The following is an 18671-nucleotide window of genomic DNA, read 5'->3' as shown; positions in this document are numbered from 1 at the left end:
CTGCCAGACTGATAGCCACCCAGTCGATCGTGCACACGTTGGCACGTTCCGCAGCGCGGGTGGATGCCCCGTCAGCAACCCGGCAGCAATGTTTGTCCATTGGCAAAATCGAACAAAACTAATTTTACTCACCTAAACACAGAACACACAGGCTTGCGTGGTGGCGAAAATAGTAATGCCCATCACTAAATCCAACCCGAGCGCGGCGATTGTGCAAATGTAGGGGTTGGTTCTGTGTACGATCATCACCGCACTAACATACCACCCGCCCGTATCATATTTCTCACCACAAACCTGCCTGTCTTATCTTTGCAGATGCTCCCAACGATGTGCTGTATATGATATGTGGAGTCGTCATCGCCATGGTCCTCGTGGGCCTCATCATAGTTTTAGTTGCAGTTACAATCAGGTGAGTGTTGATTGTTTTTCTATTCCCAATTCTAGGCGATCGAATGTTTGCGATCGTCTGTATCGCAACAGAACACGTTCTTGGCTCGTCGACGACATTCGGGGCTACAGATGTTGGGCAGGGCTATCACAAGATGGCGTTACATAAAAAAGAAGGACTATATTTATTAGAGAACACGCCTCTCTACACCTTCGCCACTGATTATTGTGGGAAGCATAAGGGAATATTTTTTTGTACATGTAAGGAAGGGCGGAAAGTTGGATAAGCTGAGAATTGTAAACACAACTTACGGCTTGTTAAGCAGGCACTCACATGATAGTGTACAAAGTGGACACTGGACACAAAGTATCACAGTTAAAAAAACCCCCCAAACGTACATGACAAATTCATAAGAAAAACGTGTTTTTTAGCTAGCTTAAGTTAAACGCCCTACAGATTTGGCTAGTTTTGGAACGGATCCCTTTTTTTGTTGCTTGATTAATAGTTTATAAACACCGCCACGGACGCTATTTTTAAGCTCATGTTTACCGCATCGTGGAGTTGTTTTGCAATCGGTTCTGTGGTGCCTCCAGTGAGTCGGGTACCTACTTTATGGGGGTTATTTTTGTTCCAGCTCCAACTGCGTTTTTGTGTCTGTGCGGTGAAGTAGCTTCAGGTAAACGGGAAGTGGCTTAAAATAAGAGGCAACGCGTGTGAACAAACATGAACCTACATGTACGCAAGGACAGCAGGCCCTGGTGTGATGTACACTCTTGTGGGTTTATCTTGCGAGGCTTTTGCCGAAGTGCATGATAATCCTGTGCACAGTGCTTGAACGGATGCTCTTGAGCAGCGTGTGGCGGTGGGCAAATTCTTAAATTCTAGAGAAGCATTGAAAGGATCAAACAAAACATTAGGCGCGTACGTACTTGTTAAACCGTTTGAAGTTCAATAGGCTTATTGGGATCTGTTTTCAAATCCTGCGTGCCCCCGAGGCCACTAGGAAGTAGAAGCGAATCGAAATAATTTGTGCAAAACCAAAGCCGACCGTCAGCCACCGTATAGAGACCATTAATATTCATCATTAGTTGGCTACAGAATGGCTTGTTTTTACGTGTGGTCGGGTCAGCTCATCCAGTCCGATCTGTTCGCAGCGAGATACGCGCGTTGCACGTCAGTTGTTTGTATATTTTTCGAGGGGTAATTGCGACGACCGGCACTGTTGTGTTATGGTTTTGTCCAACCGAGCCAATAGCTGGGCCTTTTGCGGTTAGTACCGGTTTTCGTTTCCAGCTCCAGCATCGGGGTAGATTTGCGTGGCGGTACCTAGAAGTGCAGCGAGACGAGTTCGCGGCACCAAAGAAGACGGACTCCTCCTCTTTGTTGTGGGGGGGATGGCTAGGACAAGAGTTCGATCAACTCTTTCCGGTTGGTTTGTTTTGATCGTGAAGTGTTTATACTCCGCACACGAATCTGCAGTCCGTTGTTGTGGCGCTGTTTCACTTCCGTGTTCCGTACGTGGCTGCTTAGTATTTGGATGATATTTTATTTTTTTTGCTGTTAGAAAGAACCGTTACCATTGAGGAGGGGTTTGAACAGATGTCTGCAAGATAGTAACGCGTTGGCTAACGGACGCTTGTTTTGATCGGGTACGAATAAAATGAAGCACTTTGGGCGCAATATAACAGACAGACGAGACTCCACGCGCAGCTCCAATAACTCCGCTTAGCTGGCGTCTAAAGTGTAGTCCAATTTTTCCCACAGGAGAATTGGCAAAATCTCTCCTTACATAATACCCCAGACACTAGCGTAGCAGAAGAATGATCACCTCAGCGTGTTGGGGGAGAGAGAGAGGGAAAGAAGTAATTGGAGTACCGTTTGGTTCGGTGTTGGGATTTTGGGTTGCCGAAATAAAACGACAAGCGTACATGCTCAGTTCATGTGCCCCGTTCGAGCGAAATCGCGAAAACTACAAGGTTACCGAGGTGCTAGACGACAACGTTGGTGTAATATAACGCCTCCGGCTCAAGTGTCCAATTGTGCACACTAATGGAGTGGGAGTGCGAACTCAGCTGTAGCTGTAGCATGCCACTCCCGGGGTTGAGCGTTTGTTGCTCCGCATGTCAGACGGTATGGTTCTTGATGCTCTGGCAGACAGACCCGGTGTCCGGTAGCGGTCGCGTGTGTCATACGACACCACAAGACAACTTCCGTAACGGACTTATAAAGATCGTTTACGGGATTTTAAGTTCGCATTCACCAACGTCACCAAACGTTGTGAATCTCGACCTGGTACAGAACCTGAACCTCGCTTTTGCCGTTCGTTCTGTTCGTCTAGAACTAGCTGACACGCGTAGATCTCTGTTGAGCAGCACCGTGTTCTGTACACTCTTCGAAGGTCAACCGCGACAACTACCGAACGTCCAGTTAAGGCAAAACAAGCGGTGAACAATGCCATTCCACCTGGGGTTGCGTGTTGAAGGATAGCGGAGGTAATAGCTTCGGTGAACGTGTTTGCTTGCATAGTTGTAACGAATCGCCACCAGTAGGCGCTACCGGTCAGAACTCACGGCAGAATTTATCAGGTATGCGGTGGTGCTACTGAGCTAGACAAATGCACGACAAACGCCAAGTTCTTAGTGCATGCTTAGTAGCAAAGGGGGGTGGTAACACACGATCAAGCCCCTGACCCTGCTCTAGATTCTGGCGACACTGTGCTCCATTCCGTTACGAATGTGCGACGTGTGGTCGATTAGACATGTCGCCGTAGAAATGTACTTTGCAAAGCAAATTATGAAACATCATTCCGTTACGGGTGTAGCTGCAGAAGGTGGAAAAAACGAATGTAGCAAACTGCATCGATCAAGTTGGAAGTTGTCCAGTTAAAATGCCATATGTGGACATTAGAAATTGTTTCTAGAATTTATATATGTATATGGAGCAACAGTAGACAAACTTGCCAATTGCCGAGGAATAGCTGAAATCCCCCTCTCAAAGGTTTTTATATTATTGTGTCAAAGCTATTTTGCCACCTTGAAATGTCTATTTATAAAACAAAAAAAAACCACAATCCAAACATTAAACGGTCACAGTAAAATATCTTGTTTTGAAAAATCCCAAACAGGTTCCGGTTTTTGTTGCTTCCCAATCCGTATACAAATCGCTAGAAAATCCCATTGTGTGTAAACTACCTCGAAAAAATCCCTACCCTACGGTTTAACAGCTTGAAATTCCAGCTACAATCAATACTGGAACGCAAACAACTACAAACAAAAACGCATTAAAATCATTTCCCATTGGGTAATGTACATGACCGATCATGGACGACTTTGAGTCGTCGTCGTCGTCGGCGTCGAAACAAACGTCCAAAATATTGCTCAATGTTTTCTGAAACAACTTTCAATGAGCTGATGTTTTGAAACACTCTTACACGATTAGCACAAAACACCTTAAATGACGCAAAGATCTAAACGTGCCTTTTCCTTAGGGTGGGCATTGTTTCGCTAGAACGGCATGTTCCAGCCGTACGCTTTGGTGCAAATCAAAACGGAAAGCGATCATTTGTTGACACATTCGAGCGCGCACCACAAATAATTTTGCGTAATTACCAACGAATGCGCGCATGAAGTTAGAATCACTCTGGCCGCGTATCAGCTCCAAAGTAGGGGAGAAAAAAATCCCCCGAAACGCTTCACTTCCCTCCTAATTCTTCGATCATGCCGCGCCATGTCTCGTTTTATTCAATGGTTTGCCAATCACAATTGCCTATCAATCGACGAATCTATTAAGTTATTGTCAAAACAATTTGTCGATTTGCAAGCACAATGGGTCAAAGGTACAGTGGGTGTTGATTGTTCATTTGGTGTTGATTTGCGGTAGTGGCAATGTGCGATCTTTTGCGTTCAGAACCCCGGAACCAAGGAACTCTGGACGGCCCTAGAGACGTACTCCATTGATTAGGAACAGTGTGTTGGTGACCCCTTCGGTGTCGAAGGTTATGAAGAACAAAATAAAGGTTAACAGCAATTCGAGGTGTCTCAACATTGCTCTTTTTGCTTGCTCCATGTCGATAGGACGCCTTGCTAAAATGTGAGCTTATGTAAGATTGGGCGGAAGTTTATTTATTTGCGCCGAAAGTAGCATTACTGCTGATAAGATATGAAGACATTTCGATTCAACAGCGGAAGGATTATTAGCTTTGATGGGGGTTTATATATATTTTAACGGATACTGGTTACGAGGGAGATACTGCTAACTGACACCTTTCGTTTATGACAAGAAGTATATATTTTTGGGACGGAAGTTCTTAATCGAATTTGCAGGAATTTCATTGATAAGTCTATACAGTGCGCAGTGGTTTTTGGTTGAATTTTTTCGTGTGCAGCATGAGTTCTTTCCGATGCATTTTGTGACGACTTTCAGCATGCTGTTTCAACATCAAGCAAACAAAGACTATCGTCCCTTCTTCCCTACTTGTGTTTCAAGTGAAGAATCTTCTTTCGATCGGTACGCGCCCCGACTCAAGGTTCGATGCTCATCCATCTTAAGATCATTACCCTCGTTTATGGTGCGCTCATGGCTCAATTATGTTTCTGGGCCGATGCTCAGCACATTCGAAAGCCAGCATCATTGGGTGTCTTTCGGAGCCGAGATACTCACGAGTGTTCGGATACATCGAGGACGCTTTAGGAAGACTCCCAAGGGTAGGGGATTGCGTTTCCCACTAGCCGAACAGTCACTGACGACTGCAGCACCATTGGAACTTCCATGATTGTTGCATGAGTCAGCTTCGAGGTTCGAGAGCGAGACAGATGCAAGGGATTACTTTCGTCTCTCGGGTGAGTACTGGCGGCGATCATTCCTCATAGCTTGAGATACACGCGTGCACACACACACACACATGCACAACTCAACCAGTCAGCTCGCGCAGATTCCAGGGGCATTTTTGTTGAAGGCTTTCCGGCGGTTCGGTCACCGGGGAACTCCAACTGGTTGCTTGAAACCCCTCTACTGTTACGGTTTGCTGTTGCTGCCTCAGCTACTGTGCCAGCCCAGCATCGACTACCACAGCGACGACGACTGTTTACGGTCGGTTAGTTTCTTCGGTTAAAACTAGCGGTCTGTCGATGCTCGCAAACCAGTCCCCGACCAAATGTGCCTCTGAGCGGAGCGTATAGCGTACAACACATTGCGTACCGCACCATCGCGCTGTGCGTGCCTTTTTGGCGTGGATCTGTGCATATGTGTTCTGTTCGCGTTGCCGTGTGCGTATCCGTGAGTGCGTGTGTGCGTGTGAATGTCTGCTAAGCAAATGTCATCAGCTGTTGACGCTACCACCGACGAGGCAAATGAGGCGGACGCAGCTCTAAGCGGGACTATCTTATCGCACTAAAGTGTAGCGCTACGGCGACTCTAGCAGGCGAGTTGCAGCGTGGTTTTTTTGCTGTTGTTGCAAAGGGTTGCAAATGGTGGTTGTGCAGAAGTTAGCCCCGGGCAAATTTCTTTGTTGCAAAGCAGTGGGGTGAAGTTTCGAGGTTTCCGAAGCTAGGAGCAAAAAAAAAGCAAATATCTCTACGTACCCGACCTGACAAAGGAGGTCGAACACAGTGGACGGATGGCGGTTGTGATCGTGCGCGATCGTACAACGGTGAACCGGAAGGAAGATTGGTGAAACTATCGAACCCCGATCGCAACACAAGCGCGAACGGTGGTTCGCCATTGTCTTTTCGGTAGACGGGTGAGTTGAACCGTTTTTGCAAACAGTTTACAGTAGTGGGCATCCATTTGCAAACCACCTTGCGAGTGTTACACGCGTGGCGCCAGTGCCTAGTAACGCATACTAAGTGTGGTTGTGTTACCTGTGCTAGCGGAACATCTTACGAGCGATCGTTGGTAGTGGTTCATCATCAGCTAGCTAACGGATGGTGTACGACTCTGTGTGTGTGTGTGTGTTTGTAAGGTGCAAAAAAATAAACCTCCGTTCTTCTTGCAACCAACCACGCAGCGTTAGAACAGCTGCAGAGCAATCGCTTTGGTACGCGTCCAAAGCGGTACGATCTTATCGATAGTAGTACTGCAGCACAGTCTGGGTGTTTGTTTGCCCCGTTACAAAGTTCTGCCACGGGCACACACGGGTTGCAGTTGGCGATGAAGAAACGCACCGCCGAGAAGGTCCCCCCGAGACCGCACCATCAGCACCATCAGCACTGGAAGAACAGCTGATTCGCGATCACTCAGCCACGGATTCCATCTTCTTGAGTGTTGCAGTTCTGTATCCGTTTTGTGTTGCCTGCTTCCTGCCCACACTGATCGATGGCAGCCATTTCGGTTTTATGTTTTAGCCAACGGGACACAAACGAACAGTAGGGGTGTGGTGGTGAAATAGCACCTTTGACCCAGCACACAACACACACCCACAAACTTTTTTGGAGGCAAACCTGAAAGAAGTTCCCGGAGTGTTTTTTGGTTGGGACTTTTTTGCTAACGCCGAAAAAAAACCCAACGGTCCAAGGACTGTACCACTAGCCAGAGCCACACATCATCGTCAGCAACCGTTGATATATCGCAGCATACACACATACATACACACCAGCGGCAAGTGAAGTCAGCGCGTGTAACTGGAAGCGAACGTGGCACTGACGGTTGGAGCGGCACAATCTTGCACTTCACGATGGAGGAGGTATATCTGTATCTCTACATGGAAAGGTAATGATGATCGACAACACTTCACGGTCGTAGTACCGCTTACCACCACAGTGCACTACTGCACACTCCACACTGCAGTGGCCAGCCACCAATGGGGATCTCCTCCACTGGACTGGCACGTGTCCACAGTGGAGTAGAAGTAGTGTGGTTTGTGGTGGTAATTATGCAATTAGTTAATCGAGGCCGCGTACGGTTGGGGGTTGCAGACAATGCACGACACTTGTACGATTCGTACTGATTCATTCGAGTTCCTATTTAATGACAACAAAAAAAGAATCTCAGTGCAGAATAGTTCAAGAGGCATCCGGCTTATGGAAGATGCATTGGAGCTGCATTGCAAAGCCACAACTCAGACACCTCAGGTTGAAGTGTGATCTAGCTGACGAATCGTTCTAAAATTGGCAATTTGTAAAGGGTGCTTCTGTTTGAACAATTTTGAAGTGGTTTATCGAGAAAGGAGGTTACTCTCTTCTATCTCCGTGGAGCACTTGAGCTGTGCTGAGGTGGTCTGCAATATCTTGAAGGTGTTAATTGCTCACTAAGCCAAATGGTTGGTATGTTTCATCCTATGCATTGACCGTATTTGCTACAAGAGGAAGCAATGGCATGGGGAACTTATCTGCTGATTTCCAAGCGGAGTGGTTGAGTCATAAAACTTTAATATAGCTCTGTTCGGTTTCGTGGCGTTTTTTTTATTTGCTTCCATAATTGATAAAAGGCTAATTGACCTAGCCATGTGAGTGGAAAACGACCGAATGGTGGAGGATTGATGATCGCATGGAATTGCTAGAACAGATCGCGCATGTAATTGTACATCTGATCTATCCATCGAGGTCTCCAGGACGGAAGAGAAGGGAATGGTAATGTTTCTTTAACAACATGTTTTTGTTTGCTGTAATCAGGTCATTAGTCAGACAAATAATGAAGCTTCTTAGTAACTTCCCGAACCCCTTCCCAAACTCGTATCTGCGATGCAGTTTTTTCCCCCGCCTGTTTGATCAATGAGTCATTCCAGTAGCATAATAATTTCCTTCCTTCCTATTCAAAATCAACGAAATTCAGTTTGATTCACTTTCTTCACAGTATTATTGGGGGTTTGTGTTCACAAAGTTCACGCTTTCGCAAGACGCGGCTTCACTGTATGGATGTTTTGGCCTACAGCTACATAAACATTCGACGACTACTGACGTCATGGAATCGATCGTTGTATGTTGACCATTGTGCGTTACATTATGAAGGGAGGGAAGTAACACACAAACCCGCACATGCTCATCTGGCAAAAGGCCTTGATGCGTACCATTGGACTTATCCCGCTTGTCCCGGGGAGTTTCCGTTCGTTTCGTTGCCCAATGATTCAACACGCCAGGCTCAATAAGAGAGAGAGAGAGAGGAGGGAGAAGGAGGGGGTACTTATTTCGTCAATCGTTTAAAGCAACAATTGATGGTTTGATGGGTCTTACCCTTGTGTATTCATCTTGTTGCAAATATATTGCATAATTTCCAAAAATTGACGGTTCCACCAGGAGAAAGTGTATGCGATTCTTTGAGCAGGCGGTAGTGATCCCTATAGACAGGAGCGTTTTGAATTCGCCAAAAAAAAAAAACTTCACATTTTGACGTACGAACCTTCGATCGTTACTGGCCGTTCGTGAAGAAACGGAGGAGGTAATGGGAAACTTTTGATCGCAACTTCTCTCAATTAAGATCCATCTGGGGTTCCTAATGATAAAGTCGTGCGAGATGATCGGTATCACATTTTACCACACTAATCAGAGACGGTTTGATGTGGCGAATCTTCCGAGCAGTTTCTAAAAGCAGCAGCGAAAAGTCATGATGATCTAATATTTCCAAGAAATTAGACACCACCAGCCGGCGAGACGGGTTCGCTGTTTGCGCAGTGCATTAATCAAATAATTTAACATTCGGATCGCAAAACCCATCGAAACAGGTGTAGTCGATTGGGAAAGATAAAACGGGGTTTGTGTTCTTCCTGTGGTGTTTTGTTAGCACACCGTGATACGATACATCGATGATAATACGGGCTGATATGATGGAAAACAATTGCTCAGCCGGCCGGACAATGCATTTCGTTTATCTGGCAAAAATGGTGTTTTTTTGTTTTGTTTGATTCAGCTTTTTTCTCTCTCCATTTCGTATTGTCTATAACGTGGCTGCGGTCTTAATGGAAAGAACTTACCTTTGATCATTGATTAACATCGGGGAGTCACTGTACCGCGTGCTAAGTGGATCGGATGGGAACATGCCGCCAGAGTGACGGGCCCCCAAAGTGGAGGAAAAAAATTGTTTTCCATCCGTTACTGGAGCACTAGTTCGTGGTTAGCTGGTTGTTTGTTTGCCTGGTAAAGGTTGCTGATAAATTTGTTTTTGTTTGTCATGCCATTTCCAATGCCCAACCAGTGCTGCCACTCTGATCGTTACATGTCAAATAGCAACAGGCGCAGAACAGATGTTCGAATCCTTCTGCCTGCTTCAAACAGCTCACAAATGAGTTCCTCACGAGGGTATACAGCACATGTTGGCGTTATTGTTTATCGTCCTGCGATTTACGTCCGCAAAGTGCTTATGTACGATAGCTACGCATGATCGACCGTACGATCTGCAATGTTCCGAATTCCTACCCAATTTAGTGGCCTTCGTGTGGTCGATGCGCTAAATGTACTGTTTTGTTCATCCTGTTAGAATTGAACGAATTAAAATGTTCGCTTAAATGATGATGATAATTGCGGACAGATCGTTATCTTTCCCAAATTCATAATGCGTTTTTTATTGTGATTCATTAGATAGATAGATGCCGATGTTGATGAAAACATACCAGGAAGAGAGCATGTGAGAACTGCTAACAGGAACTTTTTGCATTGAATTTCTCACGACTCTGGTAAAATAAAAAACTCCCGAGGCCATGTCGGAGAACAAAAAAAAAACCCCCAGAAGTTCATTTAAAAAGGAAACGAAACGAATGGGAATTTTAATTTTGACAAAAAGGGTTGATTAATTTAGGGAATAAGATGGCCAATGAGACAAAGCGAACAGAAGGATCGAGTTAGTATGGTGGGAAGTCTCTTAATTCAAAAACGAGAGGAAGAAACAAATTAATTGTCTGTATATACATTTCCATGGAAATATTGTGTTGATGGTGATAAGAAAGATTCGTTGAGGCTATCAATTGAACTACCCGAGAATTAACCTCTTTTCTGTTACGAAAGCCCTCTTATAAGTAGAAATTTCTTATCAGTTTCTAGGTATATCTAAGTTTAAGGTGAATTTTTGCAAACTAACCTCATAATAATGAAGTTTCGTTGAAAAAATGTACATCCACATGATAAGGATACTGCACTGCCTTGTTTGTATGAAACAAGATGCTGGGTTTAACATTCGAATTGGTAACTATTTCACGCCACCCGACCCGTGACATCAGCAGCACCAGGGCCAAGAGCAAAACATGTTTTCCATCTTGTCTCGCTAATGTTTGCTTTCTTCATCCGAGGATTGTGAAGGCTCAGAGTGTTCTGATTTCGCAACAAGTGTAGTATAGAAACTTGGTTACGACGTCAGTAGGGCGTAAACAAAGGTAGGGTTTGAGGAGCATTGTATCCCGCACGTCTTGATCAGTTCCCGATGGCGTCATTGTCCGGTGCGTCTTGCTGCTTCCGTTATCTTGGTTTGTTGCCGTGGGACCAAGGTTTTTTCATGAATGAATTGTTGAGGGAGATACCTCTTACCACCGCCTCGCAGCCTGATTAAGGCAGGAGGGTTCGAGAGCACGAGTTGAAGGAAATCGGTGTCGAGTTATCAAATTTATAGCGTAACGTACAATGGCTTACAGTTCGTGGTATATTTCGATCAGTTCCAGCATGGAGTATCTCATTGGACCTTTTTCATGCTGCGGTTACAATTAGGATTGTTAGGAAAAGTTGATTAGAGGTGTTAGGATGGGGAACCAAGTCTGTCACACTTCAGACAACCTGTCTCAGGGATACACAGTACATTGCACTTGTCATTGAGGTTTACAATGCAAATTAGTACTAATATTGCTTCCGAATGGCGAACTAGTGACGAACCGCTTTGGAACCGTTCTTCCGCATGCCCATTGACACCGGAGGACTTGATGACTTGGGTACGCGATTAGAGCCGCCGTACTTCATTTGCGTCGTCCGCTAAGCAAAACTATGCTGTACGATCGGTCCCTTCCACACTTCCTACATCGTAAAAGAAGACGATAATTAGCGTGTTGGTTTCCCCGAACTCAACGTCCCAGTAGACGACAGAGCAAATAGTGCATTCGCAATCGGCAATGGCCAATATTATAGCAAACAGCTCAGCGCGATCGTATCGGGTGGTATCTCCCGGTTGCTCAATGTTAACATCGTATTGATATGTTTGTTACCACATGGCCGCACCAAGGCCCAGAGTTGGCTACTAGGGTGAGTCAGCTCGCAAGCAAAACGGAAGATTTCTTCGATCGCGTATCACGCGCCTCCAGTGACTGATGGGAGTCGGTTCTGCTTACCGGATGTCACACATGTGTACGCGTATATCGAGCATCGAGGCTACTACTACTGCTAGTGTCATCATGCTCGGGTTGGTTGTGCCACATCGTCCACAAAACGTGCCCACAATTACTAAGCTCCACGTTATGCCAAGGTTAGACCATGCCGATCGGCATTGTACTGTTGGGCCACCGTTCGCTAGAAGAAGAAATGAATCCAAAGTGCACGGATGACGTTTTGAAGGGTTTATTGCGACTTGCGACCTCGCGTAAAAATTGCGCCTGTCCAGCACACGTCCACGTTCCATAACGATAAGCGACGTCTGTCCGGAAGACATCATTTCCTGTTGGGAGGGTTGAGGCGATCAGCGATTGGAGGAACTGTAGAAGATCGGTGATATCTCTTTATCTAAGGTTAAACCTTAATTAGATTTTTGTTTTGCTTTAAGAAAGTGGCTACATGGTGTCCCTTTACTCTGGGTCTGGAAGGTGGCTAATGGTTTACCAAGCGATTTACCGTATGCATAATGCAGTACTTGACGGTGCAGCACCCGTGGGCTTGGATAACCGGTTCCGATCGACCTTGAATAAGCTTTTTCGTATCGATCGGTTATGTTTCGTACGGGGTTGGTTGTCCCTGCTTTTTCTGTGGCCGCCGTTGCACTTGAACTTTCTGTCCGAAGACCCGTGTGTCTTACCTGAGGGGTTATGTGCGCCCTGTGCGCCACTTCGAGATGGATACATACTTTGTACAACCGCTACCGGTTGCTTGTGGGAGACGCGTGTTTCTAGGGTGGAACTGTCTAGTCATACACGCTGCGGGTCGATACCGACCAATTCCAGTTCTGACTGGAGCCAAACCTCTAGAGAGAGAGAGCCACCCCCGTGGTTCCTTCTGCATCTTTTATGACTCACAAAGAGTTAGGCGAATCTCTGTATGTGTTGAGTTCCGTTTCTATTGTTTTCCGCACACCCAAGAGAAACAACCGGGCGGAAAGTTCCGTTTCGGCATCCGCTGGTTTTTTGTGTTCGAGCGGTGACGTTTTTGGATCGTCATATTACGTTGAATGTATTCTTTTCATTCTCATCCGTACGCCAACCCCTTTCGGTGTATGGCGATGTGCGTGTGACGTCAGTGGCGCAATAGTATACGCACCACCAGTGTACGTATGGAGGCATGGAGCTAACCCCCGGGTTTGAATGCGACGGTTTGCATGTATGCGCGTTGTTTTTGTGCTCCAACGCAGTCGTAGTTGATGGTGATTGTACGCGATCTCAGCGACGCAGCGATATAAAAATCGAACCGCCGACGACGATCCGAAGCAAGTCGAGTACGAACCGTCGCATCTAGCGGACACACGCGAAGCGCAAGAGCTCGCAAAAGGCTAGCGAGAAAGCATTACGTACGCGCCCTCGATAAGTGTATTTCAAGCGACGAGTGTGCAGCAAAGCTAGGAAATTAAAAAAACAAACAAAACCAAACTAAAGCGGTCACATACAAACATACTACGGCGGACCGAATCGAAGCATAAAGATAGTGTAGTGGCGAGAAACGAGTGTTTTCGGCGGTGATATTTCGGGCTGATATATTCGGTTACTTTGCAGTAGTTAAATTGTTGGCTTCTGTTGTGCCGTTGAGAGCAATATCACCATCTCAGTACCAGTGACATTAGCAAAGGACAAATCGTTTTAAAAACGGTTGCTGCAGTTTAAGGATACGCGCCATCGTACAAATACACACACACACCGATTGGGCGCGTGTGTATGTGCGGTCCTTTGCGAAGGCTTCCGAACGTGTAATACGGCGGGAAGGTTATCGCCGTACGGTACAAAAGGCGCTTGATTCTACGGCCAACCCGGCAGTGTGTAACGTGTGAGTGCTCTGGGAGCGTAGCCACGGTAGAACACGCACCAAGCAGGATCCTTTGTCCAGGACGAACATTTTGGGTTGTGTGTGAGAGAGAGTGCGTGTCTGTTCCTTACGAAGAATCTGTGTATGAGTGTGGCTGCCTTTTTTTTTACCAAACGCAAGCCAAAAGCGCAGCAAAACAGTTGCTTTTTGGGAAGGAAAGTGACACAGAAGGAGTGAAATAACAAAGTGCAACCAGAAAATGTTCTTCAGTTGATCGTTTGATCGTTGATCGCATCAGCCTAAAGGCAAACACACGTCTAGTCTTTGGTTTTAGAAACAACCACATTGTTGGCTGTGCAGAAGAGTGACGCGGTCGTTGAAGGGAAATTAGAAACTACAAGTTTTTACACCGGGACAAAAACGCCCGAACCCCGTCTGTGATAAGAAGTGAAGAATTGTGTTTCCTTTTACAAAAACGGAAAACGATCGTTTGTGGGGTTGCTTTGTTTTGTTGAAAAACTGCGCGAAACAGAACCCAACATCGGTAGTTCAGTAGGAAAACCGACGCGCCAAGATTAACGAGTTCAGGAAAATGGTTGGAAGCAACGGTACCCTAATGACGATGCGTCTCGTCCGCAGTAAGCTGAGAAAGCGGGAAGAGTCATCGACGGTAAGCCCGGTGACGGCGAACAACGTGGAGGCGGCAACACACCACCATCATCATCACCCATTCAGTAACCATCAGCTGCATCACAACGGAACCAGCCATCCTCAGCAGCAGCAAAACCATAGTAGCAGTAATCACCACCACAACCAGCAGAATGGCGGCAGCAGTCCGGAAACAGGCTACTCCGTACCAACGCCGATAGCCTTCCGACAGAGTCCGTCTACTGTCTGGGTCTTTCCACCGTTACCACCGCAACCGAACATCTACAACGCCAGTAGTCAGGTGAGCGATTATTTTTCATACAAATATTCTGATTCTTTGATTTAAGTTTTGTATGTGCCCACACACACCAACACGCGCGCGAGATCAGCATCCTTTCCAGGTTTTGAAGCGAACCTTTAAGACCTTGAACTTCTTCGATTTTTTTTTTCACACAAGTTAAACATTCAACGTTCAGTTTAGTGCTCCCGTCCCAAGTCCGATCAGTGACCGGGGCGCAATTGAGTGCAGCAGCTGGACCGACGTGACGCTTCTCTCAACCCCCCCCCCAGACAACAAACCCGATTGTTGCTCACTTATTCTGCATTTACAAACAAAAAAAAGGGTGGAAGCAACCGAAAAGAGCATTGTCCTTATGGGCGGTGGTGTACGAAAGATGGAAACGAAATCGGAAGCAAGAATGAACCGTATAAAAGAGAAAAACGGAAAACCAAAACCAAAAACCGAACTGGGAATGGAAGAAAAAAAGCCCACCATCAAAGCGGTTGGAGTGTGTGAAACTACAGAACGAAGTGCAGACAGTTTTCGGTGTTCCGTTTTTTCAAGGTTTTTTTTTGGGGATGCTTCCGGTTGAACTAATTTTTGGCTTCATTCCTAGTCCAATAATCGATTGGTAAAACGAAATAATCAATGTGAAAGGAAATGTTTTTTTCTCGACGTGTGTGTGTGCGCACAGAAAGGTTACTCATGAAATGAGCTTTCATTGTTAGGGCTCCTCTTCAATGCAACTAAAAAGATTTTCATCCATTTGTACTAATATGTGTTTTTGTTTCTTTTTTTGTTATTCCTTCTACTAAACAGGACGCGTTAGTACATAACGAGAAGACCGGCTTCAAGGGACTGAAACGTCAGCTGTCCGGTCGGTTCAAGCGTTTGGTATCGCGGAAAGCGCACGAACCTGCCCCAGTCATACCGCCCGAGCTGAAACCACAGCTCAAGACGATCTACGTGTATTAATCATAATGATTTCCAAACGGTTAGAAGCTAAGCATCGGCGTAGGTCGCGCGGTGCACAAAGTGTATGCTAAGCTAGCCAGAACGTGAACAGGGGAGACCGCCCTACGTACTGTCTGGTGACACAAGGGCGAAACCTTAGATAGTTCTGCAAGCTAACGCTATAGCTAGATTTCCATTCCTACTGGGTGTGTGTGGCGAAGGTGCGTATGCTAGAACTGTTTCGTTAATGTTCTACGCAAGAAGAAAACGTTACTCTTCAACACACACACACACACACGTTCGCACACGAGTCAGTTATGCTCCTCATCACCACCTATCGAGAGTATTCGAAAACGATACGAAATGTATCGGCGGAAGAGGCGCTAGTAGGGCTTAACGTAATTTAATTTATTATCTTTTTTCCTGGTGCACAAACGCCTCCAACACACTGTTACTACCCCGCCCAAAACATCCCAACACCACGCAAAACAAAAAAAAAACAGGACAGAAGTGAATTTATTCACTATAACAAAAAAAAACTCAAATCTTTTTTAGTACACACGACAGAGCCATTCCTGGCATAGGAATTAAAGCACACTAACCACCAACAAAGCGAAGGAACTAGTTGGGGAAGGCAAAAAAATGAAAAGGGATTTGTAGGTGCGTGCGAATTTCGCGTTGAGGTGCAGTTGCAGTTGTGCAGCGTGAAATTTAAACTATCTTTATTTGTGATTGTTTTTTTTTCTTCTCGGTGCTAAACGAAAGTTTTATGTTTTTTTCCCCCCTAATTAATATACTTAAGTTTCCATTCCAAACCCACCCCCCCGTCCTGTGATCGACACAGTTTGTCCAAAAAACGTATAACAGAAGTAGTAGTTGGCATACATTTTTAACGAAGCAAACTAAAGTAAACGCGTATTAGTATTTGTGGTGATTTTGTTTTTTAGTACATGCGGCCAACTGCAGCAACGCCCTGATGTTTAGAACATTCCAGCCCTAGAATCTACGCACTTTTCTGTTTTTCAAACCACTACCCATATCAAAGGCACGTCGATCCGATTTTGTTTTTAGTACATCTGAAGTTCTCCTGAATCCTTATTTTATCCAAAATTGGTAACAAATGTAATTAATATTACGAATATTAGTAAACATTAGAAGAGAAGACTGACACGGCAAAAAAATAGCAAGCACAATGATAAGTACATCCAAACACACACACACACTCACAGAAACACCGACAACCATCCAATGTTCCCGAATTGTGAAAGCCGACCAACTTTTCCCCAAAAGGTGTGTGTAGTGTGGATTCGGAAGGATCTTTCACACTATCGGAGCGATGTGCAATGGCGAAGGAATGGAAGATAGGGTTTAGTAGTTAGACAAAGTTAAACAAAGACAGACAAAGGAGAGTAAAAAGAAAAGAAACAAAAACAGGCTAGCAAAACTCACACAGAAAAAAAAGAAATAGTATTAGTATGTACAATTTATTCCGGATTTAGAAGAAGCATGTAGACTATATTGGACGACCAATGCCTAACCTTCACTGTGCTATGCGTTTTAATGATATGTGTTGGCGTGGGCCAAAACCAACCACCGCAAAGCCTTTGTCTTTGGGGTGGTGCTGGGGAAGGTTTACTTAGTGCCCGCGTTGGCTGACGATTCGATAAGGAAGAATGTAAAGGAGAAGGATTCGCGAATGTTGATGCCACGGACGCATATACGCACACGGACACAGAGACAAGGGGATCGGAGTTTATATTTCTTTTAATTGGACGCGTTGACGGTTGCATTATTAGTGCTGATTCCTTCGAATCTCTAGAAATGTAATGACAGTTACGAAAAGATCCTTGCTGTTTGCATAAGCGAATAATTTATGCGTGTCCGTGTGCGGTTGTGCGCATTTTAGGGAATCTGGCCCCGGTTTCATTTTGCTATTTTGTTTTAAATCTTAGGACAGTGCTATTGTAAAAGTAGAAACGTGAGAGAGAGAGAAAGGATGGAGAGAAAAAAGCTCACTCACATTGAGTGCACACGATAAACAGTTGAAAAAAAAGTAGATAAAGGTGGAGAAGAAGAAATAATTAAACAATGATATGGATCGATTACTTCGACAGAGCACACACACAAAAAAGCACAATATACACACCCTAACGATGCGACCATTTTGGGCAGGTGCGAAATTCCCGGTGCCGATTCAGCGAAACAGGCGAAAATTGTATTTTTTAGTGTTTTAGTGAAAAGCGTTGCGGTGCGAGAATGTGACAGCAGTATACAAAATGGTAGTAGGATCCGTATGGTATGAGCTGGGGAGAGTGGATCCCAGCCGGGGTGGCATTAGTGTTGCGATGATAACAAGTTTTGTGGAGTGATGATGATTACCTAACGTTGTAAGTGATGATAATTATAATTTAAAATATACAAAAAACTACAAATTACGAAAAGAGAAAAAAAAAACCTATCAGCTGTGTTCTTGCGTTTTTGGTGGTGTTTTGCTTGATGCATCCGAAATGTGTTGATCTTTCGTTTCGCAGATGTGTAACGACGCAGGAGTGCAATTAAAATGAAAATGAATTTCTGCTATTGTGTTACGACTTGCTTGATAAGTCAACATTTAATGAATAGATGTTCGATTAAAATTGAATAAAAAGTGGTATGATAATAAAAGCGTAAGAAAACTAACAAGGAATCCCTTTTCTACGTTCGCTGCATATCTACAATTAATTTGAATTTTTTAATTGAATTTTTCACATCGTTTCACTATCTTGAGAAAAGATTCAGTATGAAATGTTTCATGAAACGAATTCAAATTTTGTTCGTTTAAACCGTATAACAAAAAAGGGGTGCTGTTCATACTGGTAGATGTCGCTTTATTAGCTTAGACACAAACCCGTTTATTAGCTGAGTGATCAACCGATGAATGGGGTTACAATAGGTGTCACTGGTCACAGAGTTTCATTTTTTTCCACTACGTGGCGCGCTAATCGGTTGAATGATTATATTGTTCAAAATGATCGTTTAAATGATTTCTCTCGTTCAATAAAATACAATTACGGTTTAACAGGTTTACTTGTACTTCAAATAATAATTAATTCTTATAATATAATAACTATTATTTTTTTTTATTCATAAAGAACGGCCTGGCCGTATTGCTAACTATTATTAATATTGTATTTAAATTTATAGAACAGTAATCAAAGATTTACGTTTATAAGATTACTATTTTCTTTGACTGTTGTTTTAAAATAATTATTAAAAAATATTATATAACACTGTTATACTAAGCTAGTCGAAAGAAAACATAGTAAACTTAACTAGAATATCCTTTGAAACATCCAAA

At 44.5% G+C, this 18671-nt stretch overlaps 1 protein-coding gene across 8 annotated transcripts in view; it reads left to right on the top strand.

Moving 5' to 3' along the window:
- LOC125762247 (box A-binding factor) overlaps positions 1-17326 on the top strand; it is an 80080-nt gene extending 62754 nt beyond the window's left edge. For all 8 annotated transcript variants that reach the window (XM_049424128.1, XM_049424121.1, XM_049424122.1 and 5 more), the window contains 3 exons: positions 316-409; positions 14092-14401; positions 15200-17326. In XM_049424128.1, the coding sequence (XP_049280085.1) occupies positions 316-409; positions 14092-14401; positions 15200-15355 (560 nt within the window). In that variant the 3' untranslated portion in view covers positions 15356-17326. The remainder of the gene's footprint in view (positions 1-315; positions 410-14091; positions 14402-15199) is intronic.
- The last annotated feature ends 1345 nt before the right edge of the window (positions 17327-18671 follow it).

The sequence above is a fragment of the Anopheles funestus genome, chromosome 2RL, assembly GCF_943734845.2.
Source record: "Anopheles funestus chromosome 2RL, idAnoFuneDA-416_04, whole genome shotgun sequence".
Taxonomy (NCBI): Eukaryota; Metazoa; Arthropoda; class Insecta; order Diptera; family Culicidae; genus Anopheles; species Anopheles funestus.
This window is presented reverse-complemented; position numbering and strand designations above follow the sequence as displayed.